The 11,524-nt window shown below is 33.8% G+C and overlaps 1 protein-coding gene across 1 annotated transcript; it reads right to left on the reverse strand.

Moving 5' to 3' along the window:
• Nucleotides 1-5,546: 5,546 nt before the first annotated feature.
• On the reverse strand, nt 5,547-9,429 carry LOC131801832 (uncharacterized). The gene is made up of 5 exons (XM_059120810.1): nt 9,383-9,429; nt 8,497-8,937; nt 8,441-8,459; nt 6,998-7,105; nt 5,547-6,165 (listed from the first exon to the last, which is right to left on the reverse strand). The coding sequence occupies exons 1-5, from the start codon at nt 9,427-9,429 to the stop codon at nt 5,779-5,781; spliced, it is 1,002 nt and encodes a 333-aa protein (XP_058976793.1). The 3' UTR covers nt 5,547-5,778.
• Between the last annotated feature and the right edge of the window lie 2,095 nt (nt 9,430-11,524).

Genomic DNA, 11,524 nt, shown 5'->3' on the forward strand with positions numbered 1-11,524 from the left:
GGTAAAATGGCGCTAATAAAATTTGTGGTCTCTGCCAAAAGCGGGATAGGGAGCAAATAAAACGTAATAAGGAGGTGGCAAAAGATCAAGGATATTGAATTATAACACCATCTTAGTGAAGGAGGATGGTAGCAACATTAAGTGTTTATAAGGATTAAATACAGTGCGATATGGTTATATGTAATTTCGATTATTTCAAACTGCTGCAATAACGGGTTTATATCTCATGTCTCTTGGCATAAAATCCCTTTCAGTCGATCTAACCATGTACGACATTTATCGAAGGTAGTGTCCGACAGGATCCAAAGCTGGTGTATCCAAATATTTGTACCAATTTTTTTTGATACATAGTATGCAAAACACATAGTTCTAATAGAATGTTATAATATTGGTCAATTCCGACTGTTACATTTTCCACAAAATGTCAACATTTTGAATTACTAAAGTACAAATCCAATTTGGGATCTGGGAAATTCGAAGTTGAGTCAAATCTTCAGAAAGGTTTTTCGTTCTGAGGCCAAACAATATTTTAGGCTCATTCAATATTTTGCATAAATTCTTAGGCCAAACATTCGTTTTAGGGACCTTTACACAACCTCAAGCATACACAAGAGGACTCAATATTTTGCATTATGTTTCGGAAGTTTTAAAGTGGAACTCAGATATTTGATGCTTTTTCACAAAAGAATTAACCATTCGATAGAAAATGTTGTCAATATTTTTTATTCAAAATTTTCTGAGAAGTTGAACCTAATGCCAAATTGGAGACTAATCAAGGTTGAGAATAGCTATGAAACCTTAACCTGGAAACCCTAATTTTGGCATATTTGTTTCAGAATTTAGATAAACCGACAAACTCAACCGATATAACGATTTGTTAAATGTTCATTATGAATCCACAATGACCCACATTTTAAGTGTCCTATGCGTGATAAAATAGTTACAATGTAGGATAAGTTGATTAAAATTTAATAAAGGAAATGAGTTAGATCCATAGTTCCTTTTGATGATCTGCATCCGTCAGTCAGTCCGTCTGTCCATGTATTTTTGTAAACAAAGTACAGTTCGCATTTATTGCCCTATACAGATGAAATTTTGCACAAACCATTTGTTTGGCCCAGGACGAACCCTATTGAAATTGGAGATAATCGGTCAAATTTAGATATAGCTCCCATATATATCTTCATCCGATTTGCTTTTTATTGTGCACCAAACGTGTACTATCAGCCCGAGTAGTATGGAATTTTGCATATACAACCAGATTAGACCTGAAAATAAGTATGCCAAATTTGATCGAAATCGGTTCAGATATAGCTATAGCTCCCATATATATTGTTCATCCGATTTGTTATTTTTGTCCTCCGCAGCCGTAGAATGCACTCTGTAACAACAATATTTGGCGAAATATATCAAATACAGCTCAGAAATACATTTGCTAAATTTTAACGAGATCGGTTCAGATTTGGATATATAACTTCCAATATATAACTTCGTCCGATTTACTTTTTATTGTGCACCAAACGTCTAATATTTGTCCAAATGGATAGAATTTGGCACTTACGACCGAATTGAGTCTAGAAGCTAGTATGTCAAATTTGGTGAAGATCGGTTCAGACATAGGTACAGCTCCAATATATACTGTTCATCCGATTTGTTATATTTGTTACCCACAGCCGTAATATGCACTCCGTAATAACGATATTCAGGGAAATATATCAAATACAGCTCAGAAATATCTCTGCCAAATTCTATCGAGGTCGGTTAAGATTTAGATATAGCTCCCATATATATCTTTATCCGATTTCAAATTAATTGTGCCCCAAATGGGCAATACAAATCCGAATTTAAAAGACACGAATGCTTCTGCATATTTAACCTTTGAACTTTAAATTATAATTATAATCATAGCGTGTATGATTGAATTCTTCCATAAAATTTTAATTGTTATGCGAAGCTCTACTTAATTAGCAAAGTGGTGTAGGTTATCATAAAGTCGGCCCCTCCCGACTTTAAGATTTTCTTTACTGGTTTTTAATTTAAGATAAACAAGTAAAAAGCCGTAAGTTCGGCCGGGTCGAATTTTGAATACCCTCTACCATTTGGAACGAATTTAGAAATTTTCAAAAAATAAAATCCTTAAAAAATTCTGTTAAAATTTTAAAAATACCGAATATAGCCGTTATATTGGGGTCTATACGACGTGGACCTACATAGGCTTTGTTTGTCATAAGCCATTACCATATTCAAATTCGAAACTTGAAATAAACGGTGAATAATGTAGCAAAAATAATCAAAACATCGTATATAGGGAGGTACCTTTATATGGGAGCTGTGCGAAGACCTGGACCAGCATGCAAAATTTGCAATGAGCATCGCATGATAATTGCGACCTGTATATAATGCCCTCAACACATAGTGTTGCAGGGTGTGGAAAAACTTTACAAAATGTTCAATTCAAAATTGTAAGCCAAATTGAAAAAATCGCATGCGATAAAATATGACGAAAATTAAAAAGAAAAAAAATTAACAAAAATATTCAAATATTTTATTGGCATATTTTTCCGCGATTTTCTTAGATTTTATAATTTTCTGGCTAGAAACCATTCCGAATTGATGAGAATTGTGAAAATCGGCCCAGAGGATATAGCAGAATAAATAAGATCTCGTCGATTGGTTTATAATTGTGGCCTGTAGAGTAAAAGCAAAATCCGGAAATTTTCTGTTTTTTGATCCATTTAAACCCCTAAATATTTTGCGATCATCTCCAAAAAAAAAAAAAAAAAAAAAACAATTCTGACTTAACCCCACCTCTATGCAAAATTTCGTGGAGATTTGGCCATAATTGCGACCTGTGGCGTGATTACAAATTAACATGGACAGAAGGAACGGGCGGACATACATAGCTTAATCGACACTTCCAATTTTTGGCCACTTTTTCGAGCACTGCTGGCCGCATGTCACGAATAACACGAACAATGCTGGCCTCCAAGGCGTCAATTGTTGTTGGTTTATCAGCATAAACCAGTGACTTCACGTAGCCCCACATAAAATAATCGAGAGGTGTCAAATCGCACGACCTTGGAGGCCAATTGACAGGTCCACTTCTCGAAATCAACTTATCGCCAAATTTTGTTTTCAATAAGTCGATGGTTGCGTTCGCCGTTTGGCAAGTAGCGCCATCCTGTTGAAACCACATCTCCTCCGGATCAATGTCATCCATATTTTTAAACAAAAAATCATCGGTCGTGGTGCGGTAACGATCTCCATTGACCGTAACGCGAGCTTCGGCCTCATTTTTGAAGAAATAATGCCGATGATGCCACCAGCGTGAAAACCGCAACATGTGGTGCATTTTTCTGGATATAATGGAGTCTGTAGGGTCTCTTGGGCATTGGTCTCACTCCATATGCGGCAATTTTGCTTATTAAAAACTCGATAAGCCAAAAATGCGCATCATCGCTGAACACAATTTTGCGATAAAACAACGGGTCATTTGCCAACTGCTCTAAAACCCAATCGGCGAAAGAATATAGTGGTCTCTGATGTTGATTTGTCAGAGTATACTGAAACAAATAAAAAATCATCAAAATTTAAATTTAATTTTTGTGTGTTACTTTTTACAATTTAAAGTTCTATCTACCTTAAGAAAACACCCTTAATACCCCAACACATAGTGTTGTAGGGTATAATTATGGAGTCTCTATTGCCATAAAATACCTCAAGTTTTCATTCGAGTGTTTCCACATTTCCTTGATAGGTTTTAGGTCAGTGGCATTCCCTGCATACTCTGAACATACTAAACGTTAATCTCCGGGCATGTGCTTCATATACAAGAAACGCTTGATTTCTTGACGGAATTGGGAGTAAGTTCAAAATGATGGTTTTCGAAAAAACAAAAACCAGTCTATGACATCTACAATCATTAATGTATTGCTCTCTTTACCACTTGACATTACTCATCCCAGAAAAATACTCGATTGCAAAAATTCTATTCAGTTTGCTGTGATCAGCACCTGTCCACATGCCATGGATGGATGAGTAATTCCAAAAATATTCAAGTCACCCGCAACACAGAACAGAATCCAAAATAAGTAATAAAACGAATGGAATTTGTTTTGTTTTTTTTTTATGTGATAGTTATGTATGGGGAGTTTGATTTTTAATATTATTGTTATTATTATTATTAGTTTAAACTATTTCTATTACATTGTATGTTTTTTTGATTTCGAATAGACAGAGATTAATTGATTACCGGACATGCATGTTTTTTTAAGGAGTTTGTGTTGTTGGGGAAGAAAAAATTTAAAAGAATGGTTGTTTTAGTTCTTATGATTTCTTTATTTTTATTTAATTGGTAAAAATAAGAAATACAAAGTTATTAATAAATAAACACAAAAAAAAAAAACAGAAACTTATTTGTTTAAGTCAGGTTATAAAAAATAAAATCGTTAATGGGGGGAGATGCACAGTGAAAAAAAAATAAATATAAAATAAAAAGCTACGACATAAATAACTAAAGGCAAATGCAATAAATAAAAGAGAACTTAAAAAATAGCTTATATGCAATTAAATTAACATCGATCGATTAACATTAATCAGCTCATATTACAATTTACAGAATATAAATTAAAATATCTAATAATACCTATAAATTAAGTAAATTTATTTTTATGAATATCAGAGGGTAATAAATTATTGTTGAGTAAAAATAAAAGTATGTATGTATAACGATGACAATGAAAAAAAAAAAAACAAGCGAAAATTTGAAAAATGAACGTGATGATGATCACGCAGGTATGTAGCAGGGCTAAAAAGTGATATTGAAATGTTTAAACAGCATATTTTGTTAAGCATTTAAAAACTTGTATATTTTTCGGAACATCATTTTTCTGATCTCCTTGAAGATTTGCTGCTGCTTTTTCAACTATCTTTCAAAATTTTGTTATCAATGTGGTGGATATGAGTTTTTTCCAATGCATTATCAATGTGGTGGGCATGATTTTTTCTTCTATGATATTTGGATACAATTGCATAAAATCAAGTCTCATATACTTAGGTATAGTACTAATAAGAAAAAATCCTTACAAGTTAAGGATATCAGATGTGGGCATAACAATACGAATAAATAAAAACCGAAAAAAGTGTGAGAGAATTGTTTTGTTTCAAATGAATTTGAGAGCCCCTCGCCAGTAAAGGAACTTAAAATCAGTTCTTGTCAATTTTTTTTCAATTAAAATCTTCCAAAATTCTGGAGTATATTTTAATGATTTTAAATTTCGACTTAACGACATCTATATTTCATAAATTTACTATGTGGCTCATAACTATGTCCTGCAAGTAGCATGTACAAATTCCAATTGGATGAATTCCTATTGGAAATTCAAAATTTTGTCATACATTTAAGAACATTACATTTGTTTTTTAACAAATAAAAATTTAAAATCATTGGCAAAAACATTTTAAGTCCTTTTTCGTGAAAACCAAAAACAATGTAACAAACAAAAATTAAGTACAATAAATTTAAGTATGTGTGTGTGAGTGTGTTTCTGGCTACGGTCATCAGATAATTTTAATTGAACATCAAACATACTTAAGACTAATGGGGGTGTGTGAGTGTGTAGTTTTGTTTTTGTAACTATTTAATTTATGTTTATGTATGTATGTATTTATCCTTCTACAGGCATGGCATTTTCACCACACAAATATGTGTGTTTGTGTGTTTTTTTTTCTCTTGGACAAATATATAAATGTTCAACATTTCTACTTTGGCCACCGTTTTTACTCATCATCGCCACTGCTAAAACCGTTGCTATCTTTGTTACAGAATTGTTCCAGGAAATCTTTAACTCTTTCCACATCCTCAATGAATTCCTTGATAATGAGAAAGTCACGTAATCTCCGCGCATGCGTGGTATTGAATTCGACAACATTATCCTCCAAGTTGGGCTTGTCAATGGCCAAAGCTTTCAAAACACCTTCCGTCTCCTGCATATTACGTGTGATTTCGGTTTTCAGATGTTGGAAAGCCTCCAATATAACACCCACGCGAATCCCTTCGCCATGTTCAATGCTGACCTTGCTATCGTTGGTGTCCCGATCAACCAACTCGGCCAGTTGTTGGAAATTGTGTAGATTCAAATAGAAGTCATGCATTTTCTGATGGAGCTGCAATGAGAAAATGGCAGGGGAAGATGGGGGTTAATAAATTGTTTTTTTTTTGCCATTTCTTATATTTTTATTGTTTGTATAAAAATTCAAAAAAATGTATTACACTTTTTGAAATTAGTCGCAATTTCAAAATTGACAAATGTAAGGGAAATTTTAGAAATGTTGAGGACAAACATATTTTTTTAATTCCATTCCAAATGGTCCTAGTAAGTTTCGCTTCACCGAATTTTTCACACGCCACGTTCAACGTTTGGGTTTTTCTTTTAATTTTTTGAATGAGTGTGTTTCTCATTCACTTGGGAATGCTCAAATGCAATCAATGCAACAAGTTGTTTTATTTATTTAATAATAACACAACTTGTTGCATTTGCTTTAATAGTAACTCTGGCATTACAATTCATACAGGTAGACCCCTTTACAAGCAAAATTTTCTAACTTAGGCCAACTTCTCTTCATTGTACCCTGGGTGATAATGAATGAAGTTAAGCCAATGGGGGTATACACCAGACTTAGGCAATTTTTTTGTTTTTTTTTTTTTTTTTTTAATTTTATCTTCAGTTTTCTGTTTTCATTTTCTCAAAACCGATCAAGAAATGTACCCTGGGTGATATGAATTTAAGCCAATGGAAGCATACATCAGACAATATTTTTTTTGTTTTTTGTTTTTTTTTAATTGTATCTTCAGTTTTCTCTTTTTATTTTCTCAAAACCGATTTAGAATTCAAAATTTGGCAATAATTTGAAGATTTCATATCCCGAGTAATTAATGTTTTTTTTTTTCTAAGTTTATACCTAAGAATTTTCTGAGTAAGTTTTTTTTAATGCTCACCTCATTGTCAAGCGTCACTTGCTGGCGTCTGGGGTTTCGAATTTCCAAATTGAGTAATCTCCATGTATCGTTCATTTCATCCAATGTTTTGTTTTCACGCGTTTGCAACTAAAAATAAAACAAAGATATAAAACAAATTAATTTTTATTTGAAAAAATATCAAAAAAAAAAAAAAATAAATAACTTCAAATAAATCTATTGAAGACGAAAAAAAAGGCTAAGCTCCGCCATTAAGAAGGAACTTGAAAAATGTAAAAAAAAGTTGAAAAGCAGGCCTGGCCGAACTTTTAATACCATCTACCATTTTGAATGAACTTGAACAAGTTCCAGAAAAAATCGGTCAAAATAAACCTCTCAAATGAAATCCTTATATGCGGGCTATACGAATATGAGGCTGTAGTGCCGATTCCGAACTTCAACTGGCGAAATTTGAAACAATTCCGGCGAGTAATGGCCCTAAAATCATCAAAATACCGAATATCGAGGGTTATGCGAAGACGTGGATGGAGCTATACGAAGACCTGGACCTGCAGAGGAAATTCTCTGCCACAGGCTCAGTACCCATTAGAAACTCTAAGTAACAACAAAAAATAACAAAATTCAGGTAAGTAATATACCTAAAATCAATACCGAATACGGAGAGATACCGTTACATGGAGGCTATACGAAGACGTAGACCTTCTGAGAGCAATTTTTTGCTTCAAGACGCAGTACCACTTATAACCTATCAAATACACAAATTAAAGAATTTCAGTGAATACTTTCGTTAAGTCATCAAAAATACCGAATTGGGAGGTACGGTTATTTGGGGGGCTATACGAAGACCTGGACCTGCAGAGAAGATTTTCTGCCAAAGGTCGCATTGTTCAATTAGGAATTTTAAATTCCAAATTTTGAAAATGTCCGGGGGAAAAGTTTGACGCAATTCTTTAAAAATAAACCGAAATATCTGGAGGTACCATTATATGGGGACTGAAGGAAAACTCAGATCTATACTGATATTTCTAGGCAAGGGTGTTTCTAACATAATGGGAACATGTTACTGGCCAATTTGTAGAAAATCCGAGTTAAAATTTTGACTAAAACATCCACACAAAAAAAAAAAAAAAAACTTAAATCTGTCGGCACAGGTTATATTGGGGGATGGGGGTTGGTTTGGGTTATAACAAAAATGTATAGCCAATTTTCAATTAGTCCTGTAGACCTAACATACATTGGAGTTAATTAATCTACATCAGTTTGTTCGGAAGTTAGACTGATTTTCACAGACGGAACGAACATCGCTGAATCGACGTAGGCCAGAATATATTTATACTCTCTGGGCTCTCTATATTTCGAGGTGTTTACAAACGGAATGACACAACTTAATACAGCCTTCATCCTTTGTTTAATAATACACATGAAATAAATATTTAAATTAATTAATTTTATACATTAACTTACATATTTGGAACACACGGGCCTTTATGAACTGCAACGTTGCATCCATTTGCAAATACAAAATGTGGAAGGTGTCCATCATTCTACAATTACTCATTTTGTATGGGGCCGATCGGCTGGCAATGGGGGCAGCACGTTGATGCAAGTGATGATGTTGCAACTGATGACGATGGACTTTTCTCAGTATGGGCGCTAAATACGATGAGGGTCTTTGGACTTGTTGGAATGTTGTGACGAATAACGATGTTGGGTTTTGTGATGCGTTGCTGCTGTTGTTGCTGGTGATGATACTGATGGATTTCGGTAATACTTGTTGCTGATGCTGTTGATGTTGCCGCTGTTCTGTAGCAAATTTGGATGATAGACGCTCACGATAGACGTTCGAGTGTAAAATTAGCCGCTGAGCCAGATGTGGTTTACGACGAACGGGTATGGCTTGTGTGGTTGGTAGTATAGCGATGATATGGCACAATAAATAAATAATAGGATAAGTAGTAATTCTGCAAAGAGAGAGGGAGAGGGGGAGAGAGAGGGTGTTTAAAAAATAAATACGAAATTTTTCAAAAAAAAATATTTATTTTTTTTATGAGTAAATTAAATATTATGAATATGTGTTTCATATAATTTTTTTTTGGATTTAAAATAAAAAATATAAATGTTTTATTTCTTAACTACCTAATATATCACTGTGCCAAAACGTAAGCCGCAATTACAACGCAAACAAAATCTTGCAATGCTTATTGCACTACGTGCCGGAATGTGCACTACACTTTTGGTGGCACTGATTTTGATGGGAGCTCGACCTATCCCACTGTATTCCAGAGTTGTGTGTGGTCAGAACACACACATGTTTTAATGCCAACAAATGAGAATGTGATTTTGTTTTTTGTTCATTCATACTTTTATGTTCACCAAACTCTCTTCTCTGTTAATGAGAGCGCTAACATGTTCGAAACAATGCGGTAATTAGTCTGAAAACGTTCAATGCACATGTCGTATTTAAAGAATGTTTTAATTTGAGTCAACCGAGCCGAGATGAGATTTTCAGATCGTACGGTCGTTCATTCATTTATTTTATTTTTTCCAATACTTGTCATGTGGCTATGAGTTTGTTGTTGCTACTCACTCTTTTCGTAGCGAGATATAAATGTTTTTTTTTTTTTTTTTTTTTTTGTTATATAAATGTATACCGGCCGGCCGGCTTTCATACATAATTAGTTATTTAGTATAGATAAATGGCGTTTCTAACTGTGGTTAGTGATCTTGAAAATGTCTTGAGTTGAGGACAGCAGTCTATGATGGATTTCTATAAAAATAATCGTGATTATTCATTGAGATTAATATTGAGAAAACAGCTAATTGAATTTTGGACTCATTGGACAGCAGATAAAACGACTACTTGGTTTATTTTCAATTGTCATTTATTGAGTCATGACCAATTTTGAAATAAAACCAGTAAGGAAAAGCCAAAATCGGCCTATATTATACCCTATACCATTATGCATATTTAGTAGAGCTCCCGTAACAAAATAATTTATTTGAAGTATAACCTATCAACATTTGGCTTTAGAGCAGTTATAAATAGTTTTCGGAGGGAAAATATATGGGAGGCATATCCAATTTTGAATCGATTTTCACTAAATTTGACGAAGATATTTTTATCTTTTATACCAAATAACATTGCTATAGAATGCATTATATCACTTCGAGAAGGATTATATTAAAAAAATATATATAAGGAGCCGAATTCCAGCAAATGAAAACTTATGTCCCGAAATTCTCTGCATTTGGGCTGATTATTTGCACAATAAACCTGAAATCGGATATCACTTCGAATCGGATATATCAGAGCCGAATTTCACCAAATGAAAACTTATGTTCCGAAAATCTCTCCATTTGGGTTGATATAAGCCATTATTTGCACAATAAACCTGAAATCGGATTAAGGATTTATTTGAGGGCTATATTAAAATCTTAGCCGATCTCGATTAAATTTGGCAAATGTATTTCCGAGCTCTATAATATGTCTGGTACGAAATATCATTGTTGTGGATTGTATATTACAAATGTGAGCGATTTAAAACCCCAAATCGGATGAAACATATAAAGGGAGAGAAGCTAAAACTGAACCGATTTTCACCAGATGTGATGTACTTGCTTCTAGACTGGCTTCGGTTGGATGTGCCAAAATTCAGGTCATTTACGATGATATTGGTCATTTGGTGCACAATAACCCGAAATCGGTTAAAGTTATATAGGGTAGCTATATCTCAATTTGAACCGATTCTCACCAATTTCAATCGGGTTGGTCCTTGGGCCAAACAAATATTGTTAGGAAATTTCATCTCAATTGGATAATAAATGCGACCTGCATTTTGTTCACAAGAATACATGGACAGACGGACTGATCGACTTAGAAAGTAATTCTATAAAGATCCTCCAAAGTAATTATGGGTCTATCTCGCTTCCGGGAGCTTTACAGGAAATTTCCTCTTTTCTTGTAATTTTTTTTCTGTTACGAGACTGGTTTTCTTTCATTGCGAACTCTAAATACCAAATTTGAAACAATTCCTGTTACAAAAATCATCAAAATGACGAATATATGGAGGTACAATAATATGGGGTCTATACCAAACTTGGACTCATTTGTACAGTCCTCTGTTTTCTTCATACTGGGAATAACTTTAAATTTCTGATTTACAGAAAATTTGAAATTGCGACTAAAATACCTAGAAAAAAAACCCTTACATCTGTCGGTACGGCTATATACGCCCCATACCAGAACGTGGACTTATATAACTCTTTTTCAATACCAAAAGTCCTGTAGACCTAAATCTTATCCACCTACTTCATTTAGTTCGGAAGCTAGAGTGATTTCCACAGAATGACAGGCACCGCTAAATCTACACAGAATTTGATGATGATTCTGTATATATACATTGTAGGGTTTAAAATGTATTGTTCGAGGTTGTACAAACGAAACGAAATTTCACATACACGTTACCATTATTTACGATAATGAGAACTGATTTCTTTCCATTCATCCAATTATCTTTGACAAATGCCCACACACACACGCATGAGTTG

This window comes from Musca domestica, unplaced genomic scaffold (genome assembly GCF_030504385.1).
Source record: "Musca domestica strain aabys unplaced genomic scaffold, Musca_domestica.polishedcontigs.V.1.1 18, whole genome shotgun sequence".
Taxonomy (NCBI): domain Eukaryota; kingdom Metazoa; phylum Arthropoda; class Insecta; order Diptera; family Muscidae; genus Musca; species Musca domestica.

What these genes read in the sequence shown, in the direction of transcription:
- LOC131801832 (XM_059120810.1), bottom strand. Translation starts at nt 9,429, where the DNA reads ATGTGCATTGAACGTTTTCAGACTAATTACCGCATTGTTTCGAACAT. An exon ending in TACCGCATTGTTTCGAACAT is followed by an intron (nt 8,938 to 9,382) that starts GTTAGCGCTCTC and finishes CTCTCTTTGCAG; the next exon opens with AATTACTACTTATCCTATTA. An exon ending in AAGTGACGCTTGACAATGAG is followed by an intron (nt 6,166 to 6,997) that starts GTGAGCATTAAA and finishes TTCTCATTGCAG; the next exon opens with CTCCATCAGAAAATGCATGA.